Source organism: Myxocyprinus asiaticus, chromosome 20 (assembly GCF_019703515.2).
Source record: "Myxocyprinus asiaticus isolate MX2 ecotype Aquarium Trade chromosome 20, UBuf_Myxa_2, whole genome shotgun sequence".
Classification (NCBI taxonomy): domain Eukaryota; kingdom Metazoa; phylum Chordata; class Actinopteri; order Cypriniformes; family Catostomidae; genus Myxocyprinus; species Myxocyprinus asiaticus.
The window spans coordinates 8671291-8689309 of NC_059363.1; the positions used below are offsets into that span (position 1 = coordinate 8671291).

An 18019-nucleotide genomic window follows, 5' to 3' on the forward strand; every position below is an offset into this window, starting at 1 on the left:
AATCTTGAGCTCTCCATTCAGGAAGTCACAAAGCAGACGGCATTTCTCCTAAAACCAAAGGTTAACATTTACTCCGTATTTCCTAATTGTGTAATATGAGTATTTCCCTACTCATTGTATTCACCTTTTAGCTTTACAGTCCATTTGTTCCATTTCTGTCATGTAGGATGACCTGGAGAGAGAGTTGGAGTCCTTAAAGGGCAAGCATATGGAGATGTTAACTGTTCAAGGCACAGAGATTAGTGCCATTGATAAAAGCATCTACGAGAATGGGTCATGCTGGAGCAAGTTCAAATAGAAAACAGTCATCTGCATCTAGTAAATAAGTTCATATTGTATCAAGCATTCCATTAATCATCAGCACAGACACTTGTTAGTAAATGTCACTTGAGATTTCTTCAACAATACTTTCTGTATTTTCAGTGCTTTGAGCAAATTAAGGAAGACATATCTAATACAAAAAAAGAAAAGAAAAACAAAAGGAGATGTATACTGAAGAGGCAGAGTGGAAGAGAGCGGCAGTGCAGTCCCTTTTTAGTGAGTCTGTTGTCGGTCACTTTGACACTTTACAGTAAGCTGCTCTTACAGTGTGATGATCCAGCACATTGGTCAGTTCTTAACTCTGGATGGATGTCTTTGATCGCCCACAGATACGCTCTGCTATTTCCTGATAAGTGTCTCTCCTTTCAGAGATTCTGATAGATGCCTTGACTACAGATATGGTGCTTATTGAGGTACGAGCAAGAATAAATGGCAAAATATATTGCAGTTAAAGGAATATTGCAGGTTCAATACAAGTTAATCTGAGCCCTGCTAACTACCACAGAAAACAAATGTCACATTGTCCATGAAAACAAACAAAAATGGTCAGAAATCAGTCCCTTCAATGGGCTGTACTTTTGTTTGAAGTGCATAAATGCATTAGGGACCCCCCATAAAATAAAAATATTGTATTAAAAATATAATGACAAACACAATTTAATTTATGCAGCTAGGATACAGAAAATGTTGTGAATTAATTATTTACAATTATTCATGTCTTTGAAATGTATTTTAATGCTATTTTTCACATCTCTTTAAAAATGTAAACAGCTTTATAGTGAATGCCATTGAAGAGACTGTTTAAGTCTATTCCTTAAAGCCTTTTTCATTTATGGCACTACTGTGAATAAGGTCAATGGAAGCCTATCAGGCAAGGCACAGCACTTGAATATAAATTAAAATAATCAGTAAAACCACAAAATCTAAACATTATGTTCACATGAGACTAGCATGGTATAATCGCCTACTAACATTGTCATTGTAAAGTTATAATCCAATCTTTCAACTCATTTCTTAACCATGTGACACTTTCTCAAATGCGTGCAAGGATACTGTTTTCATGGAACTAACTTCACCCACAGGAATAACTGTAAATCAAGTAACACGTAACCAAAAGTAGTCCCATCATCACTCTGGGATCAATACAAGTTAAGCTCAATTGACAGCATTTGTGGCATAATGTTGATTACCACAAAATATTTAAGACTCTTAAAAAAAAGAGAAGCAATCATGGTAAAAGTGAGGCACTTACAATGGAAGTGAATGGGGCCAGTCCATAAAAGTTAAAATAATCTCTTTTATAAAAGTATAGCTACAAGATGTAAACATTATGTGTGTTAACGTAATTTTAGTGTGATAAAGTTGCTTACTAACCTTTTCTGTATAGTGATATCCAATAATATACAACAGTTAGTTCCGGTCCTCGAATCTGATTGGATGAGATGTTCCATGAGTACTGACGTCTCAGTACATCAGCACTCGGATGCTTCACTGTTTGTATAACTCTTTATATAAGCTTTTGTTCATGGTTTTCTAAACTAAATTGTAGGAGCAGTGCAGATGTATAAAAAGCTAGATCTGTCTCTTTATATTTATTTTTGTGACATCACAGATTTTAGCCAGCAGGTGGACAAAAAGACCATTTTTGTGTGTAAATGAGTCAGCTGAGGTGACGTGCATCACCAGCCAGTCAGTATTTTAATTCATGGACACTCAGTGATTTCTCAGATTACTACTACAATACTAAAGCTGGGAAAAACAGCTTTAAACCAACAACTTCAGCATTAAGGCTCATCACAGCTGAGAGACACAACAGACTGATTAATTACACAAACTCAAGGTGCTTACCTCTTACCGGAATTTCCACATTAGAGAGGACATACTGTTCAAAATGGTGGAGGACATTGCGGTTTCTATAGTGAATGACTTTTGTGCACCGGCTACTCACGGTAGGGAGGAATACCCCCACTTGGACGGCTATTTTTCCACAGAGAAAATAGGATGCATTTGACAAAAATGACATTATCTTAGAAACAGCCCAAGCCGTGATACTATTTCTAAAGTGATGTTTTTGAGAGGCTTGGACACATCATTTTGTTTGAACCAGCAACAGCAGATTCTGATCCATCGCATAAGAAAGTAGTTCCATGCACAAATGCGGCACTCGGCAGTGCTGATGTAGGGCCATATCACACTCTTGCTCATGTGATATTGCTTAATTATATCTTCGTTGCCATGTTGACAGAACAACAGAAAACCCTGAAAACAGTTTTATCACACTATAATAGAAGAGCAGAGATTTTACTTATCACACTTAACTCATGTTAACATGTATAATGTTTACTTTTTGTGACTATATTTTTGAAGCAGCATGTATTTTAATAATTATGGGCTGGCTCCATTCACTTCCATTGTGCGGGCTTACTGTAAATGCAACTTTTTTTTTTTTTTAATAAAGGAGGGACAAGTAGAAAATGTTTTCTGTGGTAACCAACATTATGCCACAAATGCTGTTGATTGAGCTTAACTTGCATTGAACCAAGAACACTCCTTTAAGACATATTTATAGTTCAAACAGCATATTTTTATGCAGAATTAATAGAAGTTCTTCACCAAAAATGTTAGCAGCATGTTTTTTTTTTGTTTTGTTTTTTTTTTGCTGTTATGTCATACAATGCAACAAGGCGTCTGTGTGTAAAAATAAAACAATGGCACTGCCACCTTTGGACTTACCCTGTTGTGAACATGTACATACATACACCAATAAATGGACGTAAGATGTATTTACCTGTATTTCTGAAGCTGATATGTAAACCGCCAATGTGACCAAAGACCAAAATAATATAGGGGAATGCATAGTCTAACAAATATATATATATATATATATATATATATATATATATATATATATATATATATATATATATAATGTTAACTTAATGTACACATACGTGCTCAAATACAGGATGTGTTCATGTTGCTCAACTGGTAGAGCATGGTGCTAGCAACACCAAAGTTATGGGTTTGATTTCCAGGGAACATGCAAGCTATGTTCAGAAAGGAATACTGGCATTAATCCATTAATGCACTGGTAATTTTATTTATTTTGTTGCTGTTATGTCCTGCAGAATATACTTCCTTTGTAAGTGCAGTACAGTAACATGTACTGGTTTCTGTACAAACATAGAAGGGTCAAAACAAATTGTGGTAACTGACAGCATTGTCTTGTGTTGAACCTGAAACATACCATCTTTGTTTTGTGTATATGAAGTTTTGTCAAAAGCTGTCACAATAATTTATTTAACAAGTCAAACATGGTTGACAAACATTAATTTTTATAGATCTGATGGTCATAGAAATAACTCAACACCATCATGTAAAACATCACATACTAACTTATATATGTTATAATCCACAAGTAATTGTAGAACCTATCCATTTAAATCTACATGCTTTAAAAAAAAGAAATCTTTAGTCAAATAGCAAAGACCAGGGTCTTGAGAACATTGAAAACTATACAGAATCATCAATACAATGTGTAAGCAGATTTACATTACTTCTTCAGCAGCAAAACTTACAGTATAGGTTCATATAACACCACATGCATATTAGATTTGTCTCTGAATATTTATAAGTTTAGCTAACTTAGTTAAACTGCACTTGAAAAAAGTTAATACAATGACATATTTGGCACAGAAAATGTTACATCTTTTGAACAAAGTAACTACAGGGCTCTCTGGAAATTCACAGACCAGCTGTTTCATACAACACAAAAAAATGTCCAACATGACGGGATGATTTGTATCTATTCATGAAAATAGATCTCACAAAGTACCAAAATCTAAACGACAAATATTAATCTTTCAGTTACCATAAATTTACAGGCTCACTGACTATTTTCCAAAATGATGAGCAAGTGCATGTGAAGCAATATTGTGAAACATGTTTGGAAAGCAGGAGTTTAAGTTCCAATGAAAACACACAAACTGAAAAAGAACATTCTTCACAAAGGTTCTCTATGCAAGCATTTGTCACCGTAGTTTGTTTGATTTCTTTTCAGAACAATAAAGCATCTTTATTCACGACATAAGTGCAGCATACATAACACAAACTTCATGGCAACATACTATGTTGTGACTATTGGCAAAATGTTTCATTTATGGCTCTTTGGTGTCCGTGCCAAAGGTCTCATTAAATTAAAAGTAATGCACTGTCATTGGATCCCAAGTTCCCATGGCGATGGAACATCTGTATCATGGTGGCAGTGTGCCTCCTACACAGGATATGACATCAGTGTCCATTTCCACCCTCTGATAGAATTCTGTTTGGCTCAGTGAACCTGGCTGTCAGTAAGTAGAATAAGGCAGGTCCGGGCACAAGAGCCAACAGAGGCAAATCTTGCTCCAGTTTATCCAGGCGGGAAATGGAGATTATACCATAGGCATGCAGAAGCCAATGGCTAAAGAGAACCACAAGCCTTTTCTTCTTAGCGACAAGGTTTTTGAAAGACTGTGGGAGAGGATATAGTAAAAACACATAATGGATTTGTCTTTATTTCAATACAACATAGATAAGTTGTTTAAGAAAAAAACTATTCAGTCATTCCGTGTAAACTAAACTTGTTAACTTCTCAAATGACAATTTTCACCTATGATTTTAAAGCTAAACTACAGGTAAAAAAATTAACCATAGAAAGGTGGCAGCATCATTGTTTTATTTTTGCTCCTAAATTGGTAGGTCTATTACCAAAATCAGCTGACTTCAGCACCCCTTGTTTCATTATATAAGCAAAAAAAAAATAAGTCAAAACTTTTTTTCAAAGTGCCTACAACTCCAGCAGGATTAAGAAGGATGAAGGATGTTCAGAACAAACTTTCCTTTTGGTATCTTAATTTCTCCTTAATGGTGCTCCATCTAAAAAAATTTAAATTGGTGTTTGGGCCCCAAATGATGCATTCCAGAGCTGTGCAGATGTACATTTCTGAAATCTAAAAGCTAAATATACAGTAGATATTACACTGACTGAAGAGCTACATGTGCCGTTGCTTCTTAATTATAGTGTATTTTTGGACATTATTGTTTTACACTCACTGAGCATTTCATTAGGAACACCTGTACACCTACTTATTCATGCGATCATCTAATCAGCCAATCATGTGGCAGCAGTGCAATGCATAAAATCATGCAGATACGGGTCAGGAGCTTCAGTTAATGTTCACATCAACCATCAGAATGGGGAGAAATGTGATCTCAGTGATTTCGACTGTGGCATGATTGTTGGTGCCAGATGGACTGGTTGGAGTATTTCTGTAACTGCTGATCTCCTGGGATTTTCATGCACAACAGTCTCTAGAATTTACTCTGAATGGTGCCAAAAACAAAAAACATCCAGTGAGCAGCAGTTCTGCGGTCAGAAATGACTTGTTGATAAGAGAGGTCAACGGAGAATGGCCAGACTGGTTGAAGCTGACAGAAAGGCTACAGTAACTCAGATAACACCTCTGTACAATTATAGTGAGCAAAATAGCATCAACATGTCAAACTTTGATGGGCTACAACAGTACCATCCACCAACCACGTCGGGAACTTTACTAGGACCATAGTGTTCCTAATAAAGTGCTCAGAGTGTGTATGTGAATGAAACAATTTTTACATTACTAGTATTTGTACTTCAGATCTTTGTTTTGCTGAACTAGAAAAAACACCTTTATACCACGTGACCCAGATTTGGTTTTCGACCAATGAAAATGGGTAAAAATTAAAAATTTCTGGATAGGAGTCACATTGAGAGCTCTATATAGGGCCTTACAAATGAAAATACAAAAATTAAAGTTTGTTCTGAACCAGAATCTAAAAGGATATTAAGATATCTTAAATACTTCTAGTTATATGCACCCCAACTCTGGGAAAAAAAAAAAAAATCCCCCCCATTTTTGGACTCACACCATTGGCATATAATGCAACAAGGCATCTGTGTGTAAAAATAAAACAATGACACTGCCACCTTTCAAAGGTTTTTTTTTTTTGTTGTTGACCTGTAGTTTTTCTCTTAATAAAATAACATTTTCAGCCAGCGGAGTTTCAAAAATTTGGTTAATTTGACATGGACTTACCCTATTGTGAACATGCACATACATAAACCAATAAATGGACGTAGGATGTATTTACCTGTATTTCTGAAGCTGACATGTAAACTGCCAATGTGACCAAAGATAAGACCAAAATAATATAGGGGAATGCATAGTCTAACAAAAGACAAAAAGACAAAATATTAATGTTAACTTAATGTACACGTAAATGCTCAAATACAGGATGTGTTCCTGTTGCTCAACTGGCATGGTGCTAGCAACACCAAAGTTATGGGTTTGATTCCCAGGGAACATGCAGGCTATGTTCGGAAAGGAATCCTGGCATTAATCCATGGTAACGTAAAAAAAAAAAACTGAGCACAGTATGCATACTATATACTGCAGCAATAGTCAAGTAGCAAGTTATTATGATATTCCAAAACATAGCCACATACTGATAATAATGTATATGTTGAATGCACTGTAAAGATAAAATTGATGAATGTAAATATTCCAGGTTCTTCATTTAAAACTGTAGCACTCACATAGAAGACCTCCTCCAACCGCCTGCAGTACAGTCAGAATGGGGAAGAAATAGAGTGCTGCGTATATGCTTTTGAAACGATCTGTTTTGCCTAAACCACACGCAATCTTTTTAACCAGCAGAGGCCGCAGCATCATCATAAAGACCAGACAGAAGGCGTAGTATATCAACACAATAGTGTACCTAGAGAACAACACAAAGCACAGGGCATAGTACAAGAGAAACCTAGAATCACCTTACAGAAATAACTGGTGTCTCAAATCAAATATAATTCAATGAAACATTGTGAAGAGCACTCACAGAGGGAACACGGCCTCCTGCGTGCAGTGCAGTGTAGTCACATAGTCAGGGCTGGGGTTATACAGCATGGTGTACCAATCAGAAAGCATCTTAACCTTACAGGAGCGAACGAACAGATGGCCGACAGGATCATTGAGCAGCAGAGTCACTACAGCAGCAGTCGTGCACTCAAAGAGGGCGGTGATATGCTGGAAGAGTGCACTGGAACTGCAAATTACATTAACAGAATAAACATCACATTTCAGTTTTCTTTTGCCATAGATGAACAGCATCAAATTGTAACCCTTGTGTTATGTTCATATTGGAGTACCACTCATACTGTTCCCGGAAAAAAAATATCCAAAATGTTTTTCAAAATAAGCGATTATACATTTATTGACATATTCGGATTGTCACACGTCTAAACTCATTGCTTTCAAAGTTATTAACACAATTTTAGCATTTTTGGGGAGACTTTATGGATTTAGAACTCAATTAGCTCAAATTACATCATTACATTTTTATATAAAATAAGCATATTCTGTTACCTTCAATTCAGTAAAAAGCTAAGTTTAATATTTATGAAAAGGCTGCTATGTGTCATGCAATAGGACTGTCTGCTGCTATCTGCTGGAAAAAAACATGACAAACATTTGACAATTTCATAGCAATGTCAAGTATAGCTTATAGGTGGCCTCAATGTTCCCCTTAATGTTAAAACGATAGTTCACCCAAAAATGAAAATCCTCTCATCATTTACTCACCTTCATGCCATAACAAATTTGAATGTACTTACTTTCTTCTGCAAAACACAAAGATTTTTAGAAGAATATCTCAGCTCTGTAGGTCCTCAAAATGCAAGTGAATGGTGACCAGAGCTTTGAAGGTCCAAAAGGGACATAAAGGCAGTATAGAAGTAATCCATACGACTCCAGAGGTTAAATCCATATCTTCTGAAGCGATATGATAGGTGTGGGTGAGAAACAGTTCAATATTCACCCTCACCTACCATATCACTTTAGAAGATATAGATTTAACCACTGGAGTTGGATTACTTTATGCCTCCCTTTATGTCCTTTTTGGACATTCTGAGTCCTGGTCACCATTCGCTTGCACTGTGAGGACCTACAGATGTGAAATATGCTCCTAAAAATACTCATTTTTGTTCTGCAGAAGGAAGAAATTCATACACATCCGGGATGGCATGAGGGTGAGTAAATGATGAGAGAATTTACATTTGGGGTGAACTATTCCTTTAAATGGTGTAACTTAATTTATAGATATTACAAATTATACATTTGCATATATATTTAGGCATTCTAAAAGACAATTATTTGTCAAAGTGCAAAAAAAAAATTTGTTTTACCATTTGCTCTGAATATTGTTTTTGCACTAATGCCACATTAAACACACAATACACACTCAAACCTTACCAGGGTGTTACAAAGAGAACACTTAGTAAAAGTATTTTGTAATCTACCATTTATTTTGCAAACATCATTCAATAAAGTCAAAGCTGTGAGAAAAATTGTTTTGCATGGAAATATAAAGGTTTCTGTAACAAAACCAAATGCAATGTTTTGTCTGAAAGAGGCATTTAGTTCTGCAAGTGTGTGTGTTCTGCATTGTGGCTGTGTCGTAGTCTCACCCATTTATTTCCATTCATTTCTGACTGTCTCAGATGTGTGTGTGTGTGTTCTGCACTGTGGCAGTGTTACAGTCTAACCAATTAATTCCTGCGTGTGTTCTGCATGGTGTCTCTTTGTTCTGGTCTCACACACTTATTTCCCCGTTGATTTCTATGATCGGACAAATTTGTTCGGGAACAGTACAAGTGTGACTTTTTTTGTAAAAACCACCTAAACTTAATGGAATCTTTTGTGTGTGTGTGTAAGATGTTAAACAGAGGTAAAGTCACACCACTCAATCATGATCAATGGAAACATATAAATGCTTTACGCTGCAACCCCTATATATAACTACTAATATATATATATAACTACTAATATATATATATATATATATATATATATATATATATATATATATATATATATAAAAAGGGACCAAATCGGACAAAAATGTCAGAACAAGACATAAGGGTTCAAGCAAGATATCTCAACACAAGAAGCAAATTAATGCTGATACATCCCTAAAGGCATCCAATTCTTATTTCCAGGTACAAATGATATTATTACTTTAAACATTACTATATGATATTGTTTGTGCCATTGGTAAGAGCAAGAAATATTATTGACTACCTTTTCTTCCCCGAATACCACTCAATAAAGAACCAGTGCAGGACTAGAGGCAGCATGGCCATGAAACCCAAGTACAGCCAATCATAGAGCTCAGGAGATCCGGTGCATTTCTCGCAAATCTTCTGGATGTTTGTCCTCTGGCCACGTGGGCAAACCTTGATCATAACAATAATAACTAAGCATAAACCAGACTTAAACATTGATTCAAACTGCATCAAGTACACAAAGCACCACTAAACCTTACATATCATTCGAATTAAAATACGTTTTTATGGGACAGGTAAGATTGCTGTTGCAGACATAGAATATGCATTAACCCTTGTTATGTCAATAAAAAAAAAAGTTACTCAGTGTTACACAAATGTCCACATCAAAAAACTGCCAAAATAAAAATATTATATATTAATATTATTTTCCACTTTCACTGACTTAGATTTTTTAACCAACATCAGTCCTGATCATAACTACCAAATATTCATACATTTTAAGGATTTAAACCCTTTAAATGCCAGTTTGTATACATAATGCCACTGTTGTTTTTTTACACACACACAAATTTCTCAATACACATACAAAACACACTCTTACATCCATACCAACACACCCACTCAATTTTAGCTGCATAATTTATTCAATTGGCCTGCAGAGCTCTATAATACAGAAAACAGAAAATAGGAAAAAAGCATGTATTTGCTCCATAGGCTAAACATAAGAAAAATGGTGCAAAGCCAGGGCTCTGGAATGAAAGCATAATATCATAGAATTCATGATGTTATGCTTTAATGGCACTGGGATCAAATACTGCAGTTTTAATGGGTTTCAATGGGGACATTTTTGTCCTGAAGGTCCTGAGTGTAACTATTTTGTGTACACAGTGTATTATAGATGTATTTTAGGAACTAAAGTTGAAATATCAAAATTCCCCCAAAAATAAACATCTTTGGCAAAATTTATGTTGTTGGCATTGGCACAGCCAAAATGATAAAAAATAAATAAATAAATAAATAAACGAATGTCGCACAAGTGTTAAGACAGAAAACATGAAATGCACAATGTTTTATTTTAACAAATAACAATTATGAAAATGTAAAATGTACAAAGAGCATGGAAGTTTCATATGTATGGACACAATTGTGCTGTTTAACACACCGCACTCTTGCATTGGTATACAAAGACCAATTATAATTAGCCAGTTTAACAAAATATGTGTCTTTTATTTTAAATTCTAGGCACTTACCCCACATTCTCCTTCAATGGACTCATTTATTATGGTTCTTCCACAGTACAACCCAGGACAAGTCGAGCTCATTGCTACAGCTAAAGCAAAACCACGACATTAAAGATTGTGAGTGCAAAGTACATCCTTCAATTCAAAATATAGACTTCAAAATCAATTCAAACGAACTGAATTTCGTTGTTATGGCACCTAACTGACGACTAGCGACAGCAAACCTAGCCAGACACGCGTGCACTAGTCACTGTCATTAGCTGACTGCAGTTAATACTGACAATTATAACATACCCATGTCATATGTGCAGCATTACAGAGCGATAAATCGATCAGTTCATTTGATCAGTTGACGATAAAATGCGAAATCTCTTTCGACGTGACAGAAACCGGAAGAGTTAACTAATATCTCGGTCTTCTTCATTGGATGTGGGACGTGTTGTTGTAATATCATCATGTCATAGCGCCACTAACTGGTCGGATATATAATTGCATTAGTTGATTCCCTGACAAAATAGTGTTTCAAAATCTTTACTGTTCTTTTATTAAGTCAAGTCATTTTTATGTGTATAGCTCTTTTCATTTACTTATTTATTGTTGATTACAGTGGTGGCTTTAACACCATTTAGCATACCATATTGTAGTTGGGTACAACAGGGCTAAAGGCACACCTTAAAGGAGCAACATGTAACATTGACATCAAGCATTTAAAATGGTACTGCAGTCCAAATTCAAAATATTAGAGAGAGTTGTCTCCCCCGCCCCCTTCTCCCAAGACTCGAAGCTCACGCGGGTTGCCAGGTTGAGGACACGCAACAGGAACGAGCAAACTGACAATGGCAAGCGACGAGCCTTACACTGTAAGTTGATCAGCAGATGTATACGTTTGCAATGTTTTTATTGTTTGCAAATCATAAAACAGCTCAACAACTTTGAGGGCATGTTGAAGCGGGTTTCGCCTAAGGCACCATACAACAAAATGTTGGATTGTTAGTACCTGAAAAACAATCTGAAAAAAAAAAAAAAAAATATATATATATATATATATATATATATATATATATATATATATATATATATATATCACAAATTTCTGATACACTAACAAAAAGTAGCATATGTGCTATATGGTAGGCTACTATTTTTTTTTTTTACATATACCATGGTAATAACATAGTATTTAGTAATACCATATTACCATATATTACAGTTTTTCTCAGTCGCTTTGGTAGATTTCTCAGATCACAAATGAAATTCTCAAAACTACTTGTTCAACCTCCACATCATCTAGTCACTTGTGCACATCACAAACGCAATTTCTCATTATTTTGAACAAATTGCCAATGCTTTGGTACATTCATGCAATTGATTATGTACAATTGTCTGCTGTTTCCTACATTATCAATTGCTTTTGTCATGTTGATCAGAATATATTATACTGGTTCGCTGTTGAATAGTTTTACTCCCCAAACATCTAGGCATTTGTTCATTGCATAAATCATTAAATGCAAAATGGTTTAACCATAATCTGTCAAGCATATTTTCTATACATTTCTATTAGGCTTTTTTGTAAATGTGCCCTGAATTGATGAATTGCTCTCATGTGAATCTTGACTTTCACTAATGAAGGGGAATTTGTGAAGCGCTAGACCAACCAATGATCAACCAGTTCTCTAAAATAGCTCAGAGGTGCATCTCATGAATGCATCACATTTATCTTTTCTGTATCGCAATGACATTGTACTGTAATTTGTTTACAGACCAACAGTAAAAGCGTAAATGTGAATCCTGTCCAATCTCTTGCAAGCAATATCCCACATACAGTAATGTGTAAATTTGTACTGTTGAAACTTTTATATGCCATACAGAAAAAGTGCCACCTTGTGCATTTTCAATCATTGTCATCAAAACCGTAGCCATAGTTTACATCAGGATATACTGACAAGAGTACACAGTTAGATTGGCAACATGGCTAAGCATTTTGACTATCTTGTTTGTGAACAGTGACACAAGGACTTGTCATTCTGATGGCACTGATATGTTCATTGACATAAATATTTAGTTTTGAGAGATAAGCTAAGGATTTTGAGCAAGTTACAGGCTTTTGCAGGCAATCCATTGTGTGGTGCTGTTTGTACAAATTGTTTTGAGAAATGCACTTACTGGTTTGCAAATGTTAAGGATGATTCGAGAAATGTACCAAAGCGACTGAGAAAATCTGTAGTACCATTTACCATAGTAGGCTACTATGTAAATACCACTGTACATTGTGTCTTTATCAAAAGGGCTTTGCCCTATAAAATGTAAACAAAAAATGTTTGCATTGCCCATTCTTTGAAATCAATACAATATAATTTAGCAAAACCTGTAATACAGTAAAAGTGCACTGTGATGATAGATAGATGACAGACAGACAGATAGATGTCTGACAGACAGACAGACAGAGAGATAGATAGATTGATAGATAGACAGACAGATTGAGAAAGAGTAACACGTGTAGCCCTATTTCATGTATTGTGACAGTACGCATATGTGCGATACTAGTAACACTCGCGGGTTTGCATCAGCGACTGCATGCGCACAAAGCACAACAAATTAAACCAATCTTAATAGGAAAGGGCGTAATTTGGGGGGGGGGGGGGTGCCATAGCAACCGCTTCAAACGTCACAGGGAGGTGTAGGACCCTGCATCTGTATCATAGAAAAAGAATGAGCGAATAGAATGGCGATCATCACGAAATGGGTGGCTAAAAATGGGCCAGGCACAGTGGCCCGGTCGTTGTCTCTGATTGGTCAGATACTATGGGTCGAAATTATAATTGTTCAATTTTACATTTTCACAACATATTTTCGATCCAGCGGCTATTAAAGTTTCTATGTGCCATTTTTAATGTATTAATTATTGTCAAAACCGCTAGTGAAGTAGCACGCGAACGGCGGAGTCACATTGCATCTGTTACTTTTCTCAACGCTGGTCATGACGGACTAATCACAGTCGTTTGTGATTTCTGGATGAAGCGGTTTTAAAATATATTTTATAGATTTTACTGAGGTATATTTGATTTGTATTACATATTTCCAAATACATAAAAGTATAAGAATTAAAAGATTATATATTTTGACGTAAAAACGAGACAAAACAAAAAAAAAACTCCTAAGATTTACAAACAGCTCAATGAGGAATTCGGCTTTCTGAGCGTCAAAGCGCCCTCTAGAGGAACAAGTTCAGCAACCAATATTTTCAGCAAACTAGGGCAGGCGGAGATTCAGAAAAGAAGAGTGGAGAGGGGATTTGGAAAGCATTTTTCGGCATGCAGATATGAATTGTGCCGCCCGACAATCCATGCATAGAAGTGGGACATTAGTTTCCCAAAACATATTGTTTTGCATCAAAGGACGATACACAGATCATGCGTGAGACGGTACTGCATTGTTCTACAAACTCGTTTTTACTGTGATACTGTCACGGGAGATACAGACAAGGGATGAATTCTCTCCTACCCCGTGGATGCGCCCTAATCGTGTCCAATGGATCTCCCCAGCATCGGCAATACGACCACAGACAGTATGTCTGGATCGGGCTTCATTTTGGAGATAGTCACCATCAAACCTGTTCTAAACAGTCTGACCACTCAGGCCAGCGCTGGAAGCAACCACACAGCTGGGGGCGAGATGCACCGCAACACCCCGGTGAGGAGTTTCGAGGGGAACTCGGTTCTCCAGGGGATCGCGGTGGCCGCGCAAGCACTGCTGCTCTTGGCCATATTCTTGCTGTCCAGTCTGGGTAATTCAGCCGTTGTTGTGGTCATAATCAAACACAGACAGCTGAGAACAGTGACCAATGCATTCATTATGTCCCTCTCCCTTTCTGACTTCCTGACGGCCATTCTTTGTTTACCCTTCTCCTTCATGATGCTCTTCAGCAAGAATGGCAGGTGGATGTTTGGGGAGCGCTTCTGCATCGCCAACGGCTTTTTCAACACCTGCTTCGGCATCATCTCCACCCTGACCATGACTCTCATCTCATTTGATCGATATTATGCCATTGTCAGACAGCCACAGGCCAAAATCGGTAGGAGGAGAGCGATTCAGCTCCTGGTGGCCGTTTGGTTATCTGCTATGGTCTTCTCCTTCCCGTGGTACCTGCTTGTGCAGACCTCAGGGCGCATGGTGGTGCACAAACAGGGCTTTTATCATTGCATGTACGTGTTCCATTCGGGCACCTCCAGGATGGGCACTGCCTACAGCGTAGCTTTAATAGTGGTGTGTTACCTCCTCCCATTCGCCCTTATGTGCTTCTGTCACTACAACATCTGTAAAACTGTCCGGCTGTCGGAGATCAGGGTGCGGCCGGTGACCACTTACGCGCACCTGTTGCGCTTCTACAGCGAGATGCGCACCGCAACCACTGTGCTCATCATGATCGTGTTCAGCATCTTCTGCTGGGGGCCCTACTGTCTAATGGGCATCATCACAGCCCTGGGGAACTACTCTTTTAATCCTGCTATGGACACTGTGGCTATTTGGATGGCATGGGCCAATGGTGCCATTAATCCTTTGATTTACGCCATTAGGAACCCGAATATTTCCATGCTGTTGGGCCGGAGCAGGGAGGAGGGCTATAGGACTAGAAACATCGCTGCGTACCTGTCCACGCAGACGCAGCGCAGGGACGCAGTCCGGACGCGGGCGGACCGAATACGGGATCGGTACGTGAGCCGGCACGGCGCGAACAGCCGTCTGTCTTCCTCCAGCCCGGCCAACGGGGGTGAAGTGGCTATGTGGGCCTGTAAGAACCCGGCAGTGTTTTTCTGTAGAGATGCCCATCCTGATACAATCACTGAACCCGCGGTGCCCAAGGTGGAGACGGCTGACACCAGTTTGTAATTGTGGTGTCCAGTCTGTCATTATGTGCTTTCAAATGCATCATCAAATAAATAATTAAATTTAATGTACATTAACAGGCATTATTTGGGTACACGGTGGCCCTAAAAAGCATTTGGACACTTGAGGCACACTTAAAATGTATTAAAGGAACATTCCGGGTTCAATACAAGTTCAGCTCAATCGACAGCATTTGTGGCATAATGTTGATTACCACAAAAATTTATTTTGACTTGCCCCTCCTTTAAAAAAAAAAAAAAAAAAAAAAAATCAAGGTTACAGTAAGGCACTTACAATGGAAGTGAATGCGGGCCAATTTTTGGAGGGTTTAAATGCAGAAATATGAAGCTTATAATCTTATAAAAGCACTTAAATTCATTCTTCTGTTAAAACTCATGTATTATTTGAGCTGTAAAGTTGTTTAAATCGAAGTTTTTGCAGTTTTGGGGTTTACGGCGTTGTGTCGTCATGGCAACAAAATTATAATATTGGATATAACTGTACAGAGAAAAGGTTAGTAAGCACTTTCTTCACGTTAAAGTCTTATTAACACATCTATTTACGTCTTGTGGCTATACATTTGAAAAAGTGAGTATTTTACCGTTTACGGATTGACCCAATTCACTTCCATTGTAAGTGCCTCATAACCCAGATTTTTTAGTTTTTTTAAAGAAAAGGAGGAACGTCAAACTAAATTTTTGTGGTAATCAACATTCTGCCACAAATGCTGTTGATTGAGCTTAACTTGTATTGAACCCGGAATATTCCTTTAATGTCATTTCATTGTAACCTTTACAAAATTTCAAACCAAGCGGCATCAGCAAATAAATGCTATAGCTTTTCATAGCACTAAATTCACTTTTCTGTGCCATTTGGATTTCACCATTTTTTTTTTTTTTATTTTTTTTACTGGCTGGAAGTCAGTTCCCCTCAAGTTTACACAGGTGTCAGTACAACTACTGGTGTAAATCATATTTATTTCACTAAGTTTGACAACCATAAAGTGCCCAAATACTTTTTGTCTTTATTTTAAACACTATATATTTTGTTTTATCATTTAAGTGCATCATTTCTGTCCCACCAAATGGAATTGCAAAAATAAATATTGTTTTCAAACCACTTTTCCGAACGCTCCCCCTTTCTGCTGTTTGTCAGACAAACAGATAATAAGATAATCCGCTGGATGGGTCGCTCAAACAAACTAAGCCATTTTTGGAGTGGACTCCAAAAATGGCTTAGTTTGTTTGAGCGAGTTTCACAGTTTGAGGAATTCAGCCTATGAATGGCTTTTAACATTGAAAAAGTTACAAACTCCAGCTTTAAAATAAATATTGCTTGGTTTGATATTTTGCAATGCGGTGCATTCCTACATTTTAAAGTGTTTTTTGTTTGTTTGTTTATTTTCTCTCAAATTTGGAATGCCCAATTCCCAAAGCGCTCTAAGTCCTCGTGGTGGCGTAGTGACTCACCTCAATCCGGGTGGCGGAGGACGAATCTCAGTTGCCTCCGTATCTGAGACCGTCAATCCATGCATCTTATCACGTGGCTTGTTGAGCGCGTTACCGCGGAGACGAAGCGCTATTCTCCACAGCATTCACACACAACTCACCACGTGCCCCACCGAGAGCGAGAACCACACATAATGGCGACCACAAGGAGGTTACCCCATGTGACTCTACCCTCCCTAGCAACCGGGCCAATTTGGTTGCTTAGGAGACCTGGCTGGAGTCACTCAGCACACCCTGGATTCGAACTTGTGACTCCAGTGGTGGTAGTCAGTGTCAGTACTCGCTGAGCTTCCCAGGCCCCCCATTTTTATGTGTTTTAAGTGTCCAAATACATTTTGGGGCCACTGTATAAAGTTCAGTAGTTGATGTACTGTACATTCACATACTGTATGGATATACAGAAAATCAAAGTTTCATAATAATTCAGAATGTATTCCAATATATTTGTTGATAATTCAACATTGCGTTAAATAATGCTGAACAGATCAAGTGAATGTACAAAGTGTCATCCGATCAAAATTTCCAACTATTAGAATGTACAGTATATGATCTGTAATGCATTATATAATGTAATAATGTTTATAACTTATTAATAAGCCATTTTGAAATATTACTGTTTTCTAAAATGAACAATTTTATTTCAAACCAGCTTTTGATAGCATCAAACTATATGGGTGATCCTCCAAAACCAAAAAGAATGTCCTAGTCCTATTTTACCCCAAAATCAAAATAAATAAATGAGAAATTATATTTTGCATATACGTACAGCATAAAGCATATTTTAGGGCATTATTTTCCCACAATTCTCATTACCACAATGTGAAAAATGTATTTAATATATTATTTAAATTAAGTATTTATACATCATAGTAGTACTTTCTTAATACTGCCTTTTATTTTTGCTGAGTTTAATTTAAAAAATCATT

At 37.1% G+C, this 18019-nt stretch overlaps 2 protein-coding genes across 2 annotated transcripts; one reads left to right on the plus strand and one right to left on the minus strand.

The window, feature by feature from the left end:
* Nucleotides 1–3403: 3403 nt before the first annotated feature.
* Nucleotides 3404–11135, minus strand: LOC127411198 (JNK1/MAPK8-associated membrane protein-like). Its single transcript, XM_051646595.1, has 7 exons — nt 10996–11135; nt 10711–10790; nt 9474–9628; nt 7234–7440; nt 6935–7116; nt 6490–6566; nt 3404–4830 (listed from the first exon to the last, which is right to left on the minus strand). The coding sequence occupies exons 1-7, from the start codon at nt 10997–10999 to the stop codon at nt 4612–4614; spliced, it is 924 nt and encodes a 307-aa protein (XP_051502555.1). The 5' UTR covers nt 11000–11135; the 3' UTR covers nt 3404–4611.
* Nucleotides 11136–14037: 2902 nt separating this feature from the next.
* Nucleotides 14038–16258, plus strand: LOC127411193 (G-protein coupled receptor 135-like). The gene has a single exon (XM_051646589.1). The coding sequence runs from the start codon at nt 14230–14232 to the stop codon at nt 15586–15588; it is 1359 nt and encodes a 452-aa protein (XP_051502549.1). The 5' UTR covers nt 14038–14229; the 3' UTR covers nt 15589–16258.
* The last annotated feature ends 1761 nt before the right edge of the window (nt 16259–18019 follow it).